The following is a 24,097-nucleotide window of genomic DNA, read 5'->3' as shown; positions in this document are numbered from 1 at the left end:
GTAAGGGTCCCAATACAGATCCCTGAGGCACTCCACTTTCCACTCCCTTCCACTGAGAAAATTGCCCATTTAATCCTACTCTCTGTTTCCTGTCTTTTAGCCAGTTTGCAGTCCACTGATAGGGATGTGCCCTTGTCCTTAGATAGGGAAAATTATAATTATTATTTTTTTTATTTTTCTTATTTACAGGGTCAATATCATGTTGTGATAGTGCGTAACGCACACGAGAGAGCGTGTGCCTCTGTATAGTTAGTCTCTCGCTCTCTCTGTCTCTCATTTTGATACATCTAGGGGTTATTCAGTTTCCAATAAGACAGTGTTGACATACCACCGTAGGGAACACGCAGGCTTTAGCTGGTGGAAGACAGGTTGGTATTAGGGAGATAGCCTCTCTTTTATGTTTTGTTTTAGTATAGAGTAATAGCAAATGAAGAAAGCAATTAATCAAGCATCAATCCTAGAAGAAAAGGAAAGAAGTGATGGACAGATAAGTGTGTGCACACACCACCGTACCAGCATTACACGAAATAGGATAAAGTTCAGTAATACAACAAGAAAAGACAAATGCAGATACACAGACCTAGAGAAACAGAGGAAAAGATAAGAATCCTATAGATGGAAGGGAAAAGAGGAAGCAGAAATGACAAAGAAAAAAATCTTGACTGAGGATTCATTCAGTTAAGAGAAACTTACTGATCTGAAAGACATAAAGCTTGCCCAAAGACTCAATTTCTTAAATAATATTAATAGTAGTATAAGAAAATACATTTAATTGTTAAAGAAAAGAGAGAATAGTTTCAGCTGGGATTATTCGGATACCAGTTCTGTAATTGAAAGAAAAATTAAAGTGTTAAAAATTGTTGAATAAAGTTATCATATCTGGTGTTAGAAATAAAACATTTTTATTGTTGACATCCATAGTTAACCTTTTTCCTTTCTTTATCCCTGCTCTTCCTCCCAGCCACCAGGAGACTTTATCAGATGGTTTTTGGACACCATTTCACAATAACCTGAGAGAAGCGAGGGCTTCTGGCACTGACTTATATATATATATTTTTTTTTTGCCACATCAGGGAACCCCAAAACTACATTCTCAGCTAAGGACACCACAATGGGAGGGAATCCCGTCCCAGAAGGGAGATTTACATTGATCACATGAGGCTCTACGAAATTGTTACAGGCTAGAATAATATTGTTAGCTCTGACTGAAACGTATTCTCAGCTGTGCTGAGAGCAATGGACCACAAATTCCTGACAGACAAATTCAGTTCCCCTTTGCTATTGACTTTTTGTCACCATGGCTTAAGTCACTTTATCTTCCGGAACCTCAGCTGACCCGGAATAAAAAAAAATTATAACATTGCTCTTTCTTCTCTCTCACCTCACCAATGGCTGTGTGACCTTATGATCATCAGACAGTTTATTAAGGTTTGTGCTAGATTTGCTCCAATGCAAAAATTGCACCAGTTTTGCACCAGTGTTATTCTCACTGAAAAAAGAGATGTTTTTCTTTTGAGCTATCTGGTGCAAAGCTTTAATAAATCAGCCTCTGTGATTAAAGTTATTTAACATCAAACCACGTTCAGTTGCAGCATGCTACAAAGGTCCTGGATTAGATCAATGGCATGCATGACCTTGAGAGTAATGTAATACTCTTACTTAGTCAAAAGAAAGCTTGAATGCCTCTGTAGTTTTTCAAAGGGTCAGTTGAGAAAACAAAAACTACTGTACCTCTTGCAGTTACAGTTGTAATCATAAATTTACATATCCCTGGAAGAATTTGTAATATGTATAACCTTTTAAGAAAATATTTGTGATCAAACAAAGCACATCTTATTTTAAATGTGTTTCAAATTAAACTATTATGCATCACAAAATAGCACAATCATTAAACCTTAGCAATAAAGGAAATAATAAAATGGGTCCTGTTCAAACATTTGCATACCCAAAAGAACAAAAGATTTGCCAGACTGGGTTAGACCAAAGATCCATCAAGCCCAGTTAACTGTTTCCAACAGTGGTCAGAGCAGGTCACAAGTACCTGGCAGGATCTCAGGGTAGATAGATTCCAAGCTGCTTATCCAACCTCAGGGTAAGGCTCCAAGGTGTAGGCACTATGGGAGGCGTGCGTATCCAGGCACAGGCTGGGCTAGGAACATAGTTTGGACTTGGAATGTAGCTTTCAAGTCTCCGCTGATTCTGCACGCACAGAGTGAGACCCAACAACACAATGCTGGTATCTAGAGTAGCCCTCTGGCCACTTGATAGCCCTTTCGGACCTGCTTGGAATGGCGAGCGAGTTAGGATAGACTTTGGCTGAGTACAGGACATGGCATCATAAGGAACATGGACAAAGACTCTGGAGACAAGGAATATGGACGAAGGCTCTAGTTCAGGCTAGAGTTCAGCTTCCACAGGCACTGCACCACAGCGAGCCTTACATGGCCCACCGTGGAATGGTCGTGGACCACGCTGTCCCACTGTACGCCCCATACAACCTGTCTTAGGTGGTCATGGACCATGCTGGGAGTGAGGTAGACTTTGGACTGAGACTCTGATGAGGACAGGAGCCAGGACATCCCTTGGAATGAGGAAAAAGGAGATTGGCTGGCAAACTCCACAATTGGAACTTGGAACTCTAAAAACAAGAATGGACTCAGAGAACTTGATCCAGCAAAGATGGACTTGGAGACAGGCCTTGTTCCAGAAAGCATGCTACACAGCCCCCAATGGGCTGGTCACAGACCACGACACTGGCACGTCTGGAGGAAGGACGAGAGAGGAGCTGGAAGCTGACCTAGGAATGAAGACAGGAACATCAGGAACTTGACTGATTGATTCAATGGTGGCATCAGGAATTGCGGCTCCCGGCCACGGGGAGAGCACGGGAGCAGCATCTGCTTGCAGAGTGATGAGAGGCCACTTCTGCACTTGTCCCATGGCACATCTCAACAGCACCCCCTCCTCAAGCCTCCTATCTTCAGCTTCAGAGGAGATGAAGGTATATCCCTTTATACCATTAGGGGGAAATGAGGGTCCAAACATATAATCTGCTTGGTCTCAGGAACTGAAGCGAGGAACCATTCCAAACATACTGGATGAAATATAGCTGACACTTGGGCGAAGACATGGCTGTAGCTCATAGAGTAGGATATAGCTGCAGCTCTTGGACAAGGACACAGCTAAAGGCAATACTGAAGGTGCAGATTAGACTATAGCATCTTTGAATACTGAACTAATTATTTTAGGCTCTCACTTGATCATAACAGTAGTGTGGATCACATTAATGGTGTTGTCTTCCTGCTATGCTAGCAATCGCGGTGGTTAGTTAAAGCATCATTTCTTAATCATTTTATTGCTGGAAGTGTCACAGACCATTTAGAAAATCACAACATTTTATTCCCCTCCCAATTTGGTTTCCGTAAGTTCTTCAGTACGGAAACCCTCCTAATCTCCCTCACAGACACCCTCCTCAAAGGACTAGATCATGGCCATGCCTACATTCTCGCCTTGCTTGACATCTCCTCTGCCTTTGATACCATAAGCCACAACATCCTAATTAACAGTCTCATAGAAATCGACATCACAGGGACAGCCCTGCACTAGTTTAAATCTTACCTTGAGAAGAGACACTACAAAGTCAGAATTGGAAACATGGAATCCATACCCATCCAACTAACTCAAGGCGTCCCCCAAGGATCCTCTCTATCCGATCCACCCTTTTTCAACATATTCCTGCTGCCCCTTTGCCAACTGCTCTCTGATCTTGGCCTCACTCACTTTATTTATGTGGACAATGTCCAAATCCTCATTCCCATCCAAGAATCCCTATCCAAGTCCTTCAAGACCTGGGAAAACTGCCCTACCACTATAAACCTCCTCCTCACAAACCTCCACCTTGCCCTAAACACATCAAAAACTGAGCTCCTCATCATTCCTGCCCACCACAATTTAGTGCCCCCCTCTCCTCCTCTATCCCCTTTCCCGCAAAATGTACGAGACCTTGGTATCACCATTGACAACCAACTGAACCTAAAAAAATTCATCAATTGAACCATAAGAGTGCTACTTCAAACTCCATGTCCTCAAAAAAAAAAAACTGAAACTACTCCATTTCAATGATTTCTGTACAGTCCTTCAGGCCACAATTTTTTCTAAAATTGACTATTGTAATTCATTACTCCTAGGCCTCCCCACCTCAACCATCAAACCACTCCAAATGCTGCAAAATGCCTCTGCCAGAATTCTAACACCTCCAAAACAGACCATATTACCCCCATCCTTAAAGAACTCCACTGGCTTCCAATATCTTTCCGAATTCTCTACAGGAATCTCTCAATTATACATAAAACCCTACATAACTGTAATATACACTGGCTGGATGATTCCCTCCGCCTCCACACCTCCAACTGACCCACTAGATCAGCTTAGAAAGAAAGGAACCCTACACACACCCTCTCCTAAAACCACCCACTTCAACTCCATGAAAGATCACGCCCTATCGATTGCATGACCCGCCCTCTGGAACTTCATGCCTCCTGACCTCCGTCTAGAGCTATGCACCCAGAAATTCAAGAAAAAACTAAAGACCTGGCTATTTAAAAAGGCATTCCCTGAATAGTGCTCTATCCTCCACATCACCCCGTACCAATACTTCTCAGCCAATCAGATACCATCCCCCTGGTCTTCCCTCATCTAGAATCAGCCCACCTGCTCCCCACTAATTTGAAATCTACCTCAGGTATTAAAACCTCTCAAGACTCCCCTCTGAAAAGAGCCTATAGCTCCACTCCCCTCCCAATTAACTTATGTTATGCCACAACTGACTCCTCGAAACCTGCATTAACATATTTGATCTTTGTTTCTTACAATACATTTTCTATCGCTTTATGTTAATTACCCCAATTATTCTATATTGTATCTTCTATATTATTATCATGTTCCATTGACATCTCTTCTTCCAAGTTACCATGCACCATATATTGCGTTAAGTTCCTTGTAAACCGATATGATGTTCCTACAAATACCGGTATATAAAAGCTTTTAAATAAAAAATAAATGTGTTGTACCAGGATGAGTAAGTAAACTAAACTACAGAGAATAGTTTGGTTCTTGATCAGCGGGTGGTTCTGAAAAGAGAGACTGATATGAAGCACTTGGGTGAGTGGTTATAGGTCTTGACATCTCCTACAGAGCCAGAAAAAGTCCTAACAGACTATGGTCCAGATTCAATGATACATTTATCATGAGCAGTAGCTACAAGTTCCTGTAGCTCAAGCTTGCGGTAGGAGAGATGGTGTTGCAGATTTTCTGCTGAAGAAAAACACAGGGCAAGAGTCAGAATTAGGAGACTATAGCTCATAAAGAACTTAATCTGTAATCCATAATCTGAAGCCAGATCATAAATATAGTGAGTTCAGTTCTTGTAGTTGGTTGCAGTTGGTTTTATCGCACATACTAGCATTTACTGGAACAGAGCTATTCTCAGGTTGCTGCATTGTGGTATCAAAACCAGTCATGGACTTCACTTAAAGTCACTTCCACATGAAGGAATTGGACAAAACTGGCAAGGACAGAGTTTCCAAAGAAATATGGAATTGGGACACTAGAAAGCAAGTCACACTCTTGTTTTCTTATAGTGACAATCTCGCTCTCTTGCAATGCAATCTCAAGGCAAAGGCTTCAAAGTCAGTAGTTGCTCTTAGGATATTACTGGCAAGATTGGGGTCCAAAACTTTATTTAGATAGCATGGCCTCATGACTGGTGGTAGAAATCATCCAGCAGATTTGACAGTCATAATAAAACGTAGGATCTCAGCAGACATTTGAATACAATGCCAAAAACAGTTGTGTTGTACGATGCTTACCTTCAAAACAGTCAAGAGGCACAAGAAGAAGAAAAAGCATCCCTTGATAAAACTCATAGAAAGGAGTGCTGACCTAAAAGCTCTTCTGAAGGGGAGTCAGCAATTGACAGTGAGGCCCTAACTTGCCACTAGCAGATTTTATTTTGGAGTACAAAACAGGGGATAATATTGGAGCGTGGAAACTTCAAAATCATGGCATATGTTCTTTGGAGTTGAGAGAGCTCCTAGCACCTCCAGGTTTTAAAATTTTGGTTGCTTCCTTATGGGATTCCAATTAAGATGACATCATAAATCTGGGACCTTTTTTAAATGCAGGTGATTCTTTAGGTTGAATATCATAGGGCAGGAAATCTCTGGAAGAGCCACAGTCATTATCATCCACGATCCAGAAGCTGAAGGCTGGCAAGGCAAGATTGGTGGCTTGCGCAATGCAGGGCGAAAGACTGGAGTATAATTGAAAGGTTGAAACAAGCTGATGACCAAATTAACGACATAGCTGAAGGCTTGCGACAAAATTGGTAGCTTAAAGCATGAGTGGAAGCAGAATAAAAGCTGTACTAGCAGAAGCTGTGAAGATAAATACAAGGACTTGAATCAACTGCAGAACTTGAGCGAGGATAGAATGTAGATACCTCCTGCAGGTCATATGCAGACAAGGTGAAGAGAGAACCAGAAGACTTGGCCATGCTGAAAAAAAACAAACCTTTTGTGCAAACCTGGGTGCAAGTGCGTCCTGCAGGTCGCAAGAAAACCCAGGGACAAATGCAAGCACCTCCTGCAGGTTGTAAAAGTTCCAGTAACACATGCAGGTGCCTCCTGCGTGTCGCAAAAAAAAAAAAAAAAATCAAAAACACATGCAGGCACTTCCTGTGGGTCGTAGATGAGAGTTCAGAAACAAAACAAGGCTTGGGATAAAGTTTAGAACTGTAAACATGATGTGAAGAATCCAGGAACATGGGCCCATTGCAGAAATTTGCTCACAAAGATCATGGTCTTTGCAACCTGTTGCGAGCGTGGGGTGCAGTCGCGTGCTTGAGAGAGAGTGAGCCTTTTGTTCAGGACAAGCCTCCAAGGTAGATACCATGGGAGGGGCTTGAAACGTAGCTTGGACTTGGAACATAGCTCTTAAGCCTTCGCTGATCCTGCACGCACAGAGTGAGACCCAACAATGTAATGCTGGTCTCTAGGGTAGCTCTCCAACCACTTGACAGCCCTTTTGTACCTGCCACTTGGAATGATGAGTGCATCAGGGCAGACAAAGTCTAAAGACAGCACATGGCATGTCGAGAAACATGGATGAAGACACTGATGGCTTGGAACTTGGACGAAAACTTCAAACATAGACAAAAGCTCTAGTTCAGGCTAGAGTTCAGCTTCCATGGGCACTGCACCACAACGTGCCCAATACAGCTTGCCGTGGGCTGGTCATGGACCACTTTGTCCTGCTGTGTGTCCTACACAATCTGCCACAGGTTGGTCACGGACCATGCTGGGAGAAAGACAGACTCAGGACTGAGACTTGGATGAGGATGGGAGCCAGGACATCCCTTGAAATGAGGAACAAGGAGATCCATTGACTGGACAAACTCCACGAGACCTGGAACAAGGAACATGACTAGGAACTTGAAACTTGACTTGTAACTTGTAACTCTAAAACAAGGATGGACTCAAAGGACTGATCCAGCGAAGACGGACTTGGAGACAGGCCTTGTGCCAGGAAGCACCCTACACAGGTCTCCACGGGCTGGTCATGGACCATGATACTGGCATGCCTAGAGGGAAAGACAAGAGGAGCTGGAAGGCAGACCTTGAAATAAAGACAGGAGCATCAGGAACTTGATTGAAGAGTCAGAAGACTAAGACAAGGCGAGGACTCAGATGATTTGGATGAGGAACTGACGAGAGACCAGGAACATCCAACGAGGAACATGAAGACAATCAAGACAGATATGTGACCATGGAAGACCTTGCAGGATGACAAGACCATTGACGACCATGAGGATCCATTGCAAAGGCCCCAAGGAACTGGCAGAGTGCCCTTTTAAAGGGCTCCTGGACTGATGAAGCAGACGCGTCATCAAAGCGAGCTGCAGGGCTTTTCCCGTTGCGAGCCCTTTAAACTGAATGCAGAGGCACGCGCACCTAGAGGATGATGGCAGAAGATAAACTGGCAGCGGCAATCCAGGCCATGAAGATGAGAAATGGTGTAGGAGCTCCTAGCTGCAAAGGAAGACAGTGGTTGCAGTGGTTCACTGCTGCTAAGATGGCAGTGGTGACACCAGGCATCGATGGTCCCATCCAGTCACAAGAACAATGTCTGTTGCACTCCTGGCTGCTTAGAGCAGTAGCGTTGTTGGCGGCCCTGCTGTGGAGGAGGATCCAGGTGGCCTTGTCGGCAGCACTCTGGCCTCATAGAGGCAGGCAGCTGTGGCACTTGGGCCGTGGCTTCACTGGTGGCATTGGGAATGGCGGCTTCCAGCCGCGGGGAGAGCAGAGGACCAGCGTCAACCATCAGAGACGTGAGAGGCCATTCGCGGGCTTGTCTAGCTGTGGCATCGCAACACTTCCTGCATCATAATTTTGCTGATTTAGTGAGTTAATCTCTAAGGAAGCTGGGATGTAAAGCTAACCTAAAGTACTTTTATTTTATATGTCTGGCAATGACCTTCAAAACACTACAGTTAATCATCACATATCTTCCTAGTTACCTGCCTTATTGACTCTTGTTTTGAATTAAATTCCTTCTGTATAAAATTTGTAGCAAATTACTCCTACCAAATACAATTACCATATAAAATCAGAACATAAACAAGGTCTAGTAAACAGATAAGGTATAGCAAGGAAAATGGATAGAGTACAATAAGGACGTTTGAGGTGTGCGTGCCAATAGATGTGTGGTTCCGGTCCTCATTTGCTGCAAGGTATGCGGGGCCTCTGGAAACTGGGGCTATGGATTTCGAAGCCTGCATAGCTCACTGACTTCTGGAATGTTTTGGGCTGATTAATATACAGTCAAGTTGACACACACAGATTGAGATAGCAATGTAGGGTAGGCATCTATACTTGTGCCTCGTTCGATTGTTATTAGTGACTGTGTGTATATATACACAATGAGTTTCTTAGTTCTTGAGAAATCCTTGTGCATTTCATCCAAGGTTGCACTGACACTGATTACTGAAGCATGGGGAAATCAAAAGAACTGTCAAAGGATCTGCGAGCAAAAGAGTTCAACTTTATAAATCAGGAAAAAGATATAAAAATATATCCAAAGATTTGAAACTGCCCATCAGTACTGTTCAAACTCTGCTCAAGACATGGAAAACTATGGGTTCTGTTAATACCAAGTCATGGTCAGATACATTGGACCAAGAAGGTTTTCTGACACACCTGCCAAGAAAACTTGTCAGGATGCAAAGAAAAACCCACAAGCAACTTTTACTAAAATACAGACTTCTTTGAAACAATGTGGTGTGGGTGTTTCAGCATGCACAATAGGAGATATTTGAACAAAAATAGGCTACATGGTAGCATTGCTGGAAGAAAGCCATTGCTCTACCAATGACACTAAACAGCCCCACTTTATAATATGCTAAACACTGCCTAGAGAAGCCTTAAAACTTCTGGAACAAAATAATTTGAGTGAGACCAAAATTGAGCTTTATAGGCACAATCATAAATGCTATGTTTTGGAGAGCAGTCAACAAAGCCTGTGAAGAGAAGCACACCACCTCTACCGTTAAGCATGGAGTTGGATATTTGCTGTTTTGGGGTTGTGTGAGCTACATTGGCACAGGGAATTTAGTCAAAATTGATGGCAGGAAGAATGCAACATCTTATTAGAAAATGCCTCTGTATCGCTCCATGGTGAGACCGCACCTGAGTACTGTATACAGTTCTGGTCGCCGTATCTCAAAAAAGATATAGTTGCGATGGAGAAGGTACAAAGAAGGGCAACCAAAATGATAAAGGGGATGGAAAGGCCGAAGATGTTAGGGCTGTTCAGGCTGTTCAGGCATGCAGAAGAGATGGCTGAGGGGAGATATGATAGAAGTCTTTAAGACCATAAGAGGTCTTGAATGAGTAGTTGTGAATCGGTTATTTACACTTTTGGATAATAGAAGGACAAGGGGGCATTCCATGAAGTTAGCAAGTAGCACACTTAAGACTAATCAGAGAAATTTTTTTTTCACTCAATGCACAATTAAGCTCTGGAATTTGTTGCCAGAGGATATGGTTAGTGCAGTTAGTGTAGCTGGGTTCAAAAAAGGTTTGTATAAGTTCTTGGAGGAGAAGTCCATTAACTGCTATTAATCAAGTTGACTGAGGGAATAGCCACTGCTATTAATTGCATCAGTAGCAATTAATAGCAGTGTTTTGGTAATTGCCAGGTTCTTGTGGCTTGGTTTGGCCTCTGTTGGAAACAGGATGCTGGGCTTGATGGACCCTTGGTCTGACCCAGCATGACAATTTCTTATGTTCTTATGTAATGATGGAGTTGCATCTACAGCATAAAGGCTTATTGGTTAAGGGTGGTAACCGCCAAACCAGCAAGTTTTCTTCATGTACTCTTTTCTTCATTCCCATCCTCTAGCCTTAAGGTATCCACAGTGTTTATCCTATGCCCCTTTGAAATCTTTTACAATTTTTCTCTTCATCACCTCCTCTGGAAGGACATTCCAGGCATCCACCACCCTTTCTGTGAAGAAATATTTCCTGAATTGGTTCTGAGTCATCCTCCCTGTAGGTTCATTTTGTGACGCCCTAGCACTATTGATTTCTTTCCAATGGAAAATGTTTATTGATTTTGCATCATTCAAACCTTTCAGGTATCTGACGATTTGTATCTCATCTCCTCCTGCAGCTCTTCTCCTCCAGAGTATACATATTTAGGACCTTCAACCTTCCATCTCTGGACCACCTCCATATTGTCTCTGTCCCTTTTGAGATACAGTCTCCAGGATTATCAACTCCTTTTTCTTACTGGTTATTCCTCTCTCAGTGCAGCCCAGCATTCTTCTGGCTTTTGCTATCGCCTTGTCACATTGCTTCGCTATCTTCAGATTGCTAGACACTTATCACTCCAAAGTCTCTCTCTTGTTCCATGCACAACAGCCCTTCACATACAGCTCTTTTGGATTACCATACCCCAGATGCATGACTCTGTACTTCTTGGCATTGAATCCCATCTGCCATATTCTCGCCCACATTCAAGCTTCTTTACATCACGTCTCGTTCTCTATACTCCTTTTGGCATGTCCACTCTCTTGCAGATCTTAGTATTATCTGCAAATAGACAAACTTTACCTTCTGTCCCTTCCACAGTGTCGCTCACAAAGATATTGAACAGAACTGGTCTCAACACCAATCCCTGTGGCACTCCACTTAACACAGTTTTCTCTTCAGAGCAGGTTCCATTTACCATCACATGCTGTCTTCTATCAGTCAAACAGTTTGTAATCCACACCATCACCTTGGACCTCACTCCCAAGCTTCTTATTTTATTCACAAGTCTTCTATGTGGGACTCTATCAAAAGCTTTACAAAAATCTAAGTAAATGACATTTAATGCACTTCCCTGATCCAGCTCTCTAGTCACCCAATCAAAAAAATCAATCAGATTCGTCTGACAGGACCTTCCCCTGATGAATCCATGCTGTCTTGGATGGAGGAACCCACTGGATTGTGGGTAGTTCACTATCCTTTCCTTCAGCAGAGTCTCCATTAATTTTCCCACCACTAAGGTGAGGCTAACTGGCCTGTAGTTTCCAGCGTCCTCTCTGCTCCCACTCATGTGAATTGTAACTACCATCAGTCTTCTCCAATCACTTGGCACTACACCCATTTCTAAGAATCTGTTGAACAGGTCACACAGCGGAACTGCCGGCACATCTCTGAGCTCCCTCAGTATCCTGGGATGTACCTCGTCAGGCCCATGGCTTTGTCCACGTTCAGCCTTCCTAGTAGCTCTTCCCATACTTTCTCTTCTGTAAACAGAGTTTCGTCTACTCCATCCCCTTCCACAGTCTTGTTAACTAGTGACGGTCCTTCTCCAGGGACCTCTTTAGTGAAAACTGAACTGAAGTATTTGTTTAATATTTCCGCCATTTCTGCATCTCTCTCCACACATTGAATCATTACCCATGAAAACCTTCTCCGGTACACGTACCTCCCCAACATCCTCTTCAGTAAACACCAAAGCAAAGAAATCATTTAATCTTTCTGCGATGGCCTTATCTTCTCTAAGCGCCTCTTTAACCCCTTGATCATCTAATGGTCCAACTGACTCCCTCACAGGCTTTCTGCTTCAGATAGATTTAAAAAAGTTTTTACTGTGAGTTTTTGTTTCTACGGTCAACTTCTTTTCAAATTCTCTCTTAGCCTGTCTTATCAATGTCTTACATTTAACTTGCCAATACTTATGCATTTTCCTATTTTCTTCTGTTGGATCCTTCTTCCAAGTTTTGAATGAAGATCTTTTGGCTAAAATATCTTCTTTCACCTCCCCTTTTAACCATGCCGGTAATCGTTTTGCCTTCTTTCCACCTTTCTTATTGTGTGGAATACATCTGGACTGTGCTTCTAGGATGGTATTTTTTAACAATGACCACACCTCTTGCACACTTTTTACCTTTGTAGCTGCTCCTTTCAGTTTTTTTCTAACTATTTTTCTCATTTTATCAAAGTTTCCCTTTTGAAAGTTTAGCACGAGAGCTGTGGATTTGCGTACTGTCCCCTTTTCCAGTCATTAATTCAAACTTACTTATTTTTATTTATTTAGCATGTTTTTATATACCGAGGTATAGCAGAAGGTGCCTTCACTTCGGTTTACATTTACAACAACCTGTTACATTAAAAGTATTTAACAGAGAAAACAGAAACTGGTTCTGAACAATAAATTAATATCAATCAAAATATACAATATAGTTAGGTATATATCTGTGCTCTAAGCATGTAAGGGGACAGCTGATACAGAGAAAAAATCAAGAAGGTTTCTGTGAGTCAGAGTGGTAGTTGTTGGAGAGAGATTGCATGCCCGAGGTGGGACACGCCAAGGGTGTGGACTGAAGTCTTATCCCTTACTGTCTGAGTGTTTGGCTGAGTAGCCAAGCTTTAAGATCTTTTTTTAAAAGATTTAAAGTTTTCTTGAGAGCTCAGGTGATGAGGTAGCGAGTTCCATAATTTGGGGCCAATGATGGAGATAGCTCTATTTCTTGTGGAGGACAATTTGGCTTGTGGTAGAGATGGAACATCTAGATGAAGTTTGCTTGTTGACCTTGTCGTACATAGTGACCTATGTATATGTATGATTTTGTCCAGGGCTGTATAGTCTACTTTATGAATTGTCTTGTGTAAAATTGTAAGGACTTTGAACTCTATTCTTTTCTCCACCGGTAGCCAATGCAAATTGTTGAGTACGGGGGTTATGTGGTCAGATTTTCTTTTACCAGTCAGGACTCTGGCAGCGCATTCTGAAGTAACTGCAGTGGTTTTAAGGTCATATTATTATGATCACTATTGCCAAGCGGCCCCACCGCCATTACCTCTCTCACCAAATCCTGGTCTCCACTGAGAATTAGATCTAAAATTGTTTCTTCTCTTGTCTGATCCTGGACCAATTGCTCCATAAAAATGTTATTTATTCCATCCAGAAACTTTCTCTAGCATGTACTGATGATACATTTACCCAGTCAATATTGGGGTAATTGAAATCTCCCATTATTACTGCACTAGAAATTTGGTTGGCTTCCCTAATTTCTCTTAGCATTTCACTGTCCGTCTCACCATCTTGACTAGGTGGACGGTAGTATATTCCAATCACTATAGTCTTCCCCAACACACAAGGGATTTCTACCCATAAAGATTCAATTTTGCATTTAGTCTCATGCAGGATGTTTATCCTGTTGGACTCTATGCCATCCCAGACATAAAGTGCTACACCGCCTCCTTGGTGCTCCTCTCTGTCATTGCGATATAATGTGTACCCCGGTATAGCACTGTCCCATTGGTTGTCCTCATTCCATCATGTCTCTGAGATGCCAGTTAAGTCTGTCATCATTCACTGCTATACATTCTAATTCTCCCATCTTACTTCTTAGACTTCTGGCATTAGCATACAAACATTTCAAAGTTTGTTTTTTGTTTGTATTTTCATTCTGCTTTTTAATTGATAGGGATAAGTTAGAATTTTTTAGCTCAGGTGAGTTTTTAGTTACAGGCACTTGGACTACTTTTCTTATTATTGGAACCTCACTGTCGGGATGCCCTAATTCTAATGCATCATTAGTATCCTTTGAAGATACCTCTCTCCGAACCATGTGCTGCTGAGCTACTGTCAGCTTTCCCCTTTGTTCTAGTTTAAAAGCTGCTCTATCTCCTTTTTAAAGGTTAGCGCCAGCAGTCTGGTTCCACCCTGGTTAAGGTGGAGCCCATCCCTTCAGAAGAGGTTCCCCAGTTCCTTACAAAACTGAATCCCTCTTCCTTGCACCATCGTCTCATCCATGCATTGAGACTCCAGAGCTCTGCCTGTCTCTGGGGACCTGTGTGTGGAACAGGGAGCATTTCAGAGAATGCTACCCTGGAGGTTCTGGATTTAAGCTTTCTACTTAAGAGCCTAAATTTGGTTTCCAGAACCTCCCTCCCACATTTTCCTATGTCGTTGGTGCCCCCATGTACCATGACAGCTGGCTCCTCCCCAGCACTGTCTAAAATCCTATCTAGGTGACGCGTGAGTTCCGCCACCTTCGCACCAGGTAGGCATATGTTACCAGGCGATCCTCACGCCCACCAGTCACTCAGCTGTCTACATTCCTAATAATCAAATTCCCAACTATGACGGCCGACCTAACCCTTCCCTCCTGGGCAGTAGGCCTTGGGGAGATATCCTCAGTGCGAAAGGACAATGCACCACCTGGAGAGCAGGTCCTTGCTACTGGATCCTTTCCTGCTGAACCAGGTTGATGCTCTCCAATCTTGAGACCTTCTTCCTCCAAGGCAAATATTCAACCAGCCACACATACATCTTACAGTACAGCAGAAAACTAAAACCTCTTCTGAAAAACACCAAAACCTACCACCCACAAGAACAGTCCCAACCTACAGTGAGAAAAGCAAGGAAAAAAAATTAGAAGAAAGTTAAGTTAATTATGTACTCTTAAGCTTATCTGGTGCAGAACTCTTGTAAAATGTCTCTGGTCAGTATACAAACTTTTGAACAGGACCATTTTATTATTTCCTTTGCTATGCTTTGTTTGATTGTGCTATTCTATAATTCACAATAGTTTAATTTGAAGCACATAAAGTAAAATGTTTTGTATGATAACTCATCTTTACTTAAAATGATACACATAAATTCTGCCAGGGCTATATAAAGTTATGAATTCAACTGTATATGATACTTTAGAAAAACATTTAAAAAATGTAATTTGGAAAGAGGTGCTCGAAGTTGTATTCTTGTTGAAATTTAATGGCTTTATTTATTTATTTTTTGAGAGTGGTGTAGAGGACTCAAACTAACTTTTGTATTGAGGATTTCACAGTGAATATGACAAAACAGCAGCACACAAGTATGCTGCTGTTTTGGTGCCAAAGTGCCATTCATGTTATACATGGGTATGGAGCAGAGGTAATAATCTATTAATATAAATAGTGATGTATATACATGCAGAAACTCACTCTTTGAAATGCCCTTTCTCTGTAGGGCTATCTTGTTGTCATGTTTAGACACTGTATGTCTGCAGACATGTAAAAAAATATTTTTCTTTAATTTACTCTTTAACTAGACTTATTAATGTAGAATTTGTGTTGGAATTCTGAAAGTAGATCCTAAGGAAAGCATATCGGTGAGAAATGGCCAGAAAACTCTACACAAAAATATATTTTTTAGAGCATTCAGAAACCGAACATATATACACAATACATATATAGATACATACAGGGAGATATTGTTTTTCCAGTGTGTGTAGCTTGGCAGGAGGAGTGTGGAAATCAACCCATGACTAGACATTGTAGATATTTATGTATTTTCTGTGGGAAAAAAAAATGCAAATTGCACAGTATGCACGATTTCAGCTGGAATGCACTTTCAATGCCATATCCCTTGAAATAAAGAATAGGGACAAATTGCTCCTCAAAAATAATCTCTTTATATTCATTTTTTGTGCTGTAGCTTTGAATTGAGAATGCTTCTCTAATTAGTGTCAGGACACCAATCTTTTATGGACGTATCAGTTGCTTCTGATTCTGCAGTGTGTTCACAGCACTTTGTGCCAGTGAAACCTGAAGGTGTGGCAGGCATCTCTTTGTTCTTTGAGTCTTGTACCAGAGTTTGTCCCCCCAACGTGAATTTGAAATGTCAAGGGACATATGTCTTTACAATGTAATTTTTCCAGCGGGAACTGTTCTGTACCTAAAGTACCAATTATCTGATTCTTAGAGGAGGCAAAACTTGGGACCTCTGAGTTTTGTCTGAAAACTAGGCTGCTACTGAGAACTGTAGGTAATTGGTCTACTGAACGCAGGTCTGGCTCAGAAAAGGTTTGTATTGTGCAGATAATGTCCATTATATATTAAACCCTCTGCCGCCTATTGCTTTTGAGAATATACTGCAGCTTATCATGTCCTTTCAATACATGAATGCTGAATTGCATTTCTTGATTTCTCTGCATGGTTGTTTACCAACTATATTGAATTGCACATTGGCGTTTTTACTAATGTTACATGCTGTTTATCCAGATAAAGTTGACATGAAGTGGGCTGTCATATTGACAGGTTTACTGTTGCTAAATAACATTAGGAAAGCTAATATCTTTCAGAGGCAATATTAGTTTTCATATTTTCATGGTGTTTGTATTCTGGTTATTGTCTAAAGGTTTTGTTTGAATAATATCTTTAAAAGAAAGTGTAATATGTATTCCTGTAGCACAGTATACTGGTTCTCATGAGCAGCTATGTCTGTCATGAGTTGCAAAAAGATCTTGTGCTTGAAAATTCATGGATTTAACTGACAACTAGCAATACTTGAGCAGTTGGTTATTGAAAAGTGGAGGAAAAGTACCCTTGTGGTTAGAACAATGCACCATGAACCAGGTAAACCAGGGTTCAAACTCTTTGACATTCCTTGTAACCTTGGGTAAGTTGCTTTATCAACCATTGCCTCAAGTACCCATTTAGAATGTAAACTTTTTGGCGAAGAGACTTATTTGTACCTGAATCCTAATAAGGCAGTAAGCTGTCTTGAGCATCATTTGGAAAGGCATGATAAAAATCTAAAAAATTCTAAAGTTAAAAATTATTAGAGATGTGATTCGGTCGAACCTTTTGGTTTGGCCTTCGTTATTGGCCCGCCATGGGAAATTTCGTTTTCCCGTGGTTGGGGCCGCTATTATTTCATCTGCCCCCCGAAACGAAGCACGAAACCCGAGGGGCAGATGGGAGGTTGTAAAAAAAAAAAAAAAAAAAAAAGGGTCTATAAACACAGGGATATACTCCTGGTAAAGATCAGCCTCCAGGTCTGTGACATCACCTATTCCTCAATGATCATTGAACCTCCAGGCTCACAACCCCCCATGCCCTCCACTAAATTTGCATTGCTCAGTCTGTCCTCTTCTGACTCTGAAGTCTCGACCTCCTATAGTTGTCTGGATTCATAGATTCCCTCCCATTAAACCACAGCCCATTTGTAACCCCTCTCCCCATTCCAGCTCCCCCCTAGAATCATGGCTTAGTGATTTCCCTCCATCCTGGAAGTCACATTGTGACCTGACCCCTCCATCTCCACCCCAACATCACAGACCCCACTTACATGGAATGCATGTCCCTCATAAAATTAGGCTAGCAGGAGAGATCCAGTTTCCTCTTCTGGCTGCTGTATTTCCTATTTCAAAAAGCACCAGGACCTTATGATCTGAATGTCAAAGTATGTGCTGGGCAACAGTAAAGAGGAGGGTCTTATACCCAGAGGCTAATAGTCGTGTGTGTAAGGATAGGAGCTGTGGGGGTTCATAGATCTAGTGTTGGTGGGGTCTATGGTGGTGGGTTCATAAGAACATGCCATACTGGGTTAGACAAAGGGTCCATCAAGCCCAGCATCCTGTTGCCAACAGTGGCCAATCCAGGCCATAAGAACCTGGCAAGTACCCAAAAACTAAGTCTATTCTATATTACCGTTGCTAGTAATAGCAGTGGCTATTTTCTAAGTCAACTTAATTAATAGCAGGTAATGGACTTCTCCTCCAAGAACTTATCCAATTCTTTTTTAAACACAGCTATACTAACTGCACTAACCACATCCTCTGGCAACAAATTCCAGAGTTTAATTGTGCGTTGAGTAAAAAAGAACTTTCTCAGATTAGTTTTAAATGTGCCACATGCTAACTTCATGGAGTGCCCCCTAGTCTTTCTAGTATCTGAAAGAGTAAATAACAGATTCACATCTACCCATTCTAGACCTCTCATGATTTTAAACACCTCTATCATATCCCCTCTCAGCCGTCTCTTCTCCAAGCTGAAAAGTCCTAACCTCTTTAGTCTTTCCTCATAGGGGAGCTGTTCCATTCCCCTTATCATTTTGGTAGCCCTTCTCTGTACCTTCTCCATTGCAATTATATCTTTTTTGAGATGCGGCGACCAGAATTGTACACAGTATTCAAGGTGCGGTCTCACCATGGAGCGATACAGAGGCATTATGACATTTTCCGTTTTATTCACCATTCCCTTTCTAATAATTCCCAACATTCTGTTTGCTTTTTTGACTGCCGCAGCACACTGAACTGACAATTTCAATGTATTATCCACTATGACGCTTAGATCTTCCTTGGGTTGTAGCACTTAATATGGAACTTAACATTGTGTAACTATAGCATGGGTTATTTTTCCCTATATGGTGAATAAAACGGAAAATGTCATAATGCCTCTGTATCGCTCCATGGTGAGACCGCACCTTGAATACTGTGTACAATTCTGGTCGCCGCATCTCAAAAAAGATATAATTGCGATGGAGAAGGTACAGAGAAGGGCTACCAAAATAAGGGGAATGGAACAACTCCCCTATGAGGAAAGACTAAAGAGGTTAGGACTTTTCAGCTTGGAGAAAAGACGACTGAGGGGGGATATGATAGAGGTGTTTAAAATCATGAGAGGTCTAGAACGGGTAGATGTGAATCGGTTATTTACTCTTTCGGATAGTAGAAAGACTAGGGGGCACTCCATGAAGTTAGCATGGGGCACATTTAAAACTAATCGGAGAAAGTTCTTTTTTACTCAACGCACAATTATACTCTGGAATTTGTTGCCAGCGAATGTGGTTAGTGCAGTTAGTATAGCTGTGTTTAAAAAAGGATTGGATAAGTTCTTGGAGGAGAAGTCCATTACCTGCTATTAAGTTCACTTAGAGAATAGCCACTGCCATTAGCAATGGTTACATGGAATGGACTTAGTTTTTGGGTACTTGCCAGGTTCTTATGGCCTGGATTGGCCACTGTTGGAAACAGGATGCTGGGCTTGATGGACCCTTGGTCTGACCCAGTATGGCATTTTCTTATGTTCTTATGTTCTATATGCATCACCTTGCACTTATCCACATTAAATTTCATCTGCCATTTGGATGCCCAATTTTCCAGTCTCACAAGGTCTTCTTGCAATTTATCACAATCTGCTTGTGATTTAACTACTCTGAACAATTTTGTATCATTTACAAATTTGATTATCTCACTCGTCGTATTTCTTTCCAGATCATTTATAAGTATATTGAAAAGTAAGGGTCCCAATACAGATCCCTGAGGCACTCCCTTGCCGACTCCCACTGAGAAAATTGTCCATTTAATCCTACTCTCTGCTTCCTGTCTTTTAGCCAGTTTACAATCCATGAAAGGACATCACCACCTATCCCATGACTTGTTACTTTTCCAGAAGTCTCTCATGAGGAACTTTGTCAAATGCCGTCTGAGAATCCAACTATACTATATCTACCGGTTCACCTTTATCAACATGTTTATTAACTCCTTCAAAAAAGTGAAGCAGATTTGTGAGGCAAGACTTGCCTTGGGTAAAGCCATGCTGACTTTGTTCCATTAAACTATGTCTTACTATATGTTCTGTGATTTTGATGTTCAGTGCCAAGAAAAATAGTGGAAAGTGTTCTAAAGTCAGGCTAACCGGTCTGTAGTTTCCCGGATCGCCCCTGGAGCCCTTTCTAAATATTGGGGTTACATTTGCTATCCTCCAGTCTTCAGGTACAATGGATGATTTTAATGATAGGTTACAAATTTTTACTAATAGGTCTGAAATTTTATTTTTTAGTTCCTTCAGAACTCTGGGGTGTATACTATCCGGTCCAGGTGATTTACTACTCTTCAGTTTGTCAATCAGGTCTACCACATCTTCTAGGTTCACCGTGTTTTGATTCAGTCCATCTGAATCATTACCCATGAAAACCTTTTCCAATACGGGTACCTCCCCAACATCCTCTTCAGTAAACACCGAAGCAAAGAAATCATTTAATCTTTCCGCGATGGCCTTATCTTCTCTAAGTGCCCCTTTAACCCCTCCATCATCTAACTGTCCAACTGACTCCCTCACAGGCTTTCTGCTTCGGATATATTTAAAAAAGTTTTTACTGTGAGATTTTGCTTCTACGGCCAACTTCTTTTCAAATTCTCTCTTAGCCTGTCTTATCAATGTCTTACATTTAACTTGCCAACGTTTATGCATTATCCTATTTTCTTCTGTTGGATCCTTCTTCCAATTTTTGAATGAAGATCTTTTGGCTAAAATAGTTTCTTTCACCTCTCCTTTTAACCATGCCGGTAATCGTTTTGCCTTCTTTCCACCTTAATGTGTGGAATACATCTGGACTGTGCTTCTAGAATGGTATTTTTGTAACAATGACCCACCCCTCTTGTACACTTTTTACTTTTGTAGCTGCTCCTTTCAGTTTTTTCTATTTTTCTCATTTTATCAAAGTTTCCCTTTTGAAAGTTTAGCATGAGAGCTGTGGATTTGCATACTGTTCCTCTTCCTGTCATTAATTCTGTAGTATGTTAACTTTCCTGCCAGTGACTCACATTACTTGGTTAACTGCATCTCTTGAGGTATAGTAAAGTTTCTTGTGATAAGTCAGTGGCGTGCTTTAACCCATTTAGGTTTGAATGCTGGATGTTCTATCAATTGTTAATACCTAATGAACCAATTAACATACATTTTTTAGCTGATTGATTTATTTGCATGCATGTTACATTACCACTCACTAAATTAGACAATATCCATTAATGCTTGTTAACAATGGGCATTAACCATAATGCCCTTTATAGTACATAGAGAATATATAATAACCAAGCCATTTCAATTAGATTAGATATCAGTGTTTGAAGTGGGAAAGCCTAGTGACTTGCTAGGTTTGGTTGGAGGGATTCTAGTGTTCTAGCCATCAAATTCTAATTGTAGACAGAATACTAAAGAAGTCAAATGCTTATGCTGCACTGCAAATTGTCATCTTATGAAACTTTTTGTTATATATACAATGGTTAGTGTAATGTCTACATCTTGTGATAATCAACAAGTTGTTCTTTGCAGGGTATCCAGTTATGACATCTTCCTATACACCCATAACCTTTTCTTTATCTTCTACCTGCTGCTGATGATTCACGTTTCAGGGTAAGTGAACCAGCAAGCTAAAATATTTAGCATTGGATTTGGATACACTGATTTTGTACCTGTTTTAACAGTACATTTGACGTTGTAATCATTTTGCTGTAGGTGGGTGAGCAGGATGCACTATTAAAAAAAAAAAAAAAAAAAAAAAAAAAAAAAAAAGTCTAAACATTTTGTTTTCCATAGTTACAGTTGCCGTTCTCTTATGTACAATATCTGTCATATGACTTTCAAATGAGTGGGTTAGACTTGAGCTTATGTCACATGACGGTGCATATAGTTTGACATGGGTTTATGGAAGAGGATTAAGTAGACAGTTGTGGTTGCTGAGGCTTTGACATTCTTTGTTCCTGAGGTTTTAAGGGAATACATGTCATTGAAATGCTTAGGAGTGCTATTCATAGTTGTAATTCTGACATGAGGAGCAAATGCTAAGATTTAACAAATAACTTTTTTCTACACTTCACAATTTATTTTTTTATTAGTATACATTACTGATGCTGCCAACATATTGAGAAAAAGGATGAAGGCTACCAGGGAAGAAAAATAGTACAACGCAGGTTTTTTTTAATGTATGTAACACCACTCCAGGGCCCATAAAATGATGAGATGATTTGACACCGAGTCAAGTCTCTAATATTTAGGGTTCAAAAAATGGGGTCATGCAGATATTGAAGTGGACCTGGGGTAAAGGCAATGGGGTAACAAACTACTCTTGTACTGGACAGCGAGAGCACTCCATCATTCTCCCCTCTGTGAACGTCATCCCTCTTAGAATTTTCATTTGCTGTAATCTAGGCACTTCCCTTCAAACATTCAACTTTTATTAATGGGTTTACCAGACAGCAACTACCGTATATACTCGTGTATAAGTCTAGAAATTTTATGTCAGAAAATAAGCCCAAAAAAGCTGGCTCGACTTGTATACGCATACTATAATTTGTGCACGGATTGTTTTGTTTTTTTTTTTTTTGTTTTCCTGCTTAGTGTTTGGATTTGGGGTGGGTCATTTTGGTCCACCCTTGGATTGGAATTTTCTTTTTGTCAAAAAAAATATATATATACAAAACCCACCTCAACCCTTCAAATTTCATTAACTATAAAGCCCCCCACCATCCTGACCTCCCCCCAAGACTCACTCGAAATCACTGCTGGTCCAGTGGGGGGGGGGGGGGGGGGGGGGGGCTGGGAACGATTGGAAGTTTTTAAATTAAAATTTTGTTAAAAAAAAAACCCCCCCCCCAAACCTCTTTCACATGGTAAGGGCAAAGGGCTGCCGGCGCCATTTTGATTACTGGCAGCCAATGGCCCAGGAATGGAAAATTGCTCCCAGGTCCCCTGCTAGATTACCAGGGGCTTTGGGTGACTTTTGGGAGGGTGGGGGCTTTATATTTAATGAAAAGGTTTGGGGCAGGTTTTGGTGTCTTTTTTTTTTTTTTTTTTTTTTAATTCTTATCTTCCTGATCGCTCATTTTAAACATTGACTTATACATGGGCCAATGGATTTTGGTCTCATAATCACCCATCGACCTATACATGAGGTTGACCTAATACATAAGTATATATGATGTATTATTGTATATAAAGGGTAGAACATTGATGCTGGTTTACTCAGAGTTCACCAGATTCTCAGTCAAGCTTTGTGTTACAACTCTCTTAAACACCAGAATTATGATACCATCTCCACAAACATTTTCTTTTACTTCTGGTTTCCCTCCTCCACACCTATTTATTACTGGGTTGTGGGGTTCACATTCCTAATTCACTCCAATTTACTCCTTCAGCAAACTCCCCAAATTTCTTCTCACTTCTAAATAGCCAATCTACTGGAGGACATGTGGTTCACATACCTAACACACTTCTAGGCATTACTAACTCACTTCACCAATCTTGCACTCTATCCCAGTATTCTGCTCACTACTTTCCAACCATCAAGTGCTTCTCCTTACAGGTCCTGTATCCATCCTTCCAGTTGTGCTTAGAATATGCCTGGCCCCCCTCCAGTTTCTCCCCTGGGCTCTCCTTCTTGGATAAACCCACATCTCCTTTCTCTCTGCTTCCCATTTTCATGACATTTTCCTTTGGGGGAGGAAACCTTTTTTTTTTTTTTTTTCACTCCAGGTCTCAAGCTTTCCTCTTGAAGGGAAGCACCACTACAAGACCCATGCCACTTGTAGGGGACCCCAGGCCTGCAGGCATTCTCCAGCTTCCTACATCCTGGTTCTCTTCTCAAATTCCTAAAGACTGCCATTCCTGCCAAATGGACAAGGTTACATATCCTCTAGACACCTCCTACCTTGGGATTTATTTTGAACTCTCTTAAAGGGAAACCCCATTTTAGAACTTCTCTAACTCATTAGGATTTTCCAGTCAGCATGGATTTACCCAAGGGAAGTTTTGCCTCACAAATCTGCTTCATTTTTTTGAAGGGGTGAATAATGTGTGGACCAAGGTGAACCAGTAGATGTGGTGTATTTGGATTTTTCAGAAGGCGTTCAACACAATCCCTTATGAGAGGCTTCTAAGAAAACTATGAAGTTATGGGATAGGAGGTGATGTCCTTTTGTGGATTCCAAACTGGTTAA

At 41.2% G+C, this 24,097-nt stretch overlaps 1 protein-coding gene across 2 annotated transcripts in view; it reads left to right on the top strand.

Moving 5' to 3' along the window:
- NOX4 (NADPH oxidase 4) overlaps nt 1–24,097 on the top strand; it is a 318,054-nt gene that overhangs the window by 62,853 nt on the left and 231,104 nt on the right. For both annotated transcript variants that reach the window (XM_029602293.1, XM_029602294.1), the window contains exon 8: nt 21,435–21,515. In XM_029602293.1, the coding sequence (XP_029458153.1) occupies nt 21,435–21,515 (81 nt within the window). The remainder of the gene's footprint in view (nt 1–21,434; nt 21,516–24,097) is intronic.

This window comes from Rhinatrema bivittatum, chromosome 5 (genome assembly GCF_901001135.1).
Source record: "Rhinatrema bivittatum chromosome 5, aRhiBiv1.1, whole genome shotgun sequence".
Classification (NCBI taxonomy): domain Eukaryota; kingdom Metazoa; phylum Chordata; class Amphibia; order Gymnophiona; family Rhinatrematidae; genus Rhinatrema; species Rhinatrema bivittatum.
Note: the sequence above shows the minus strand (reverse complement) of the source record. Positions and strands in the feature narration are given on the sequence as shown.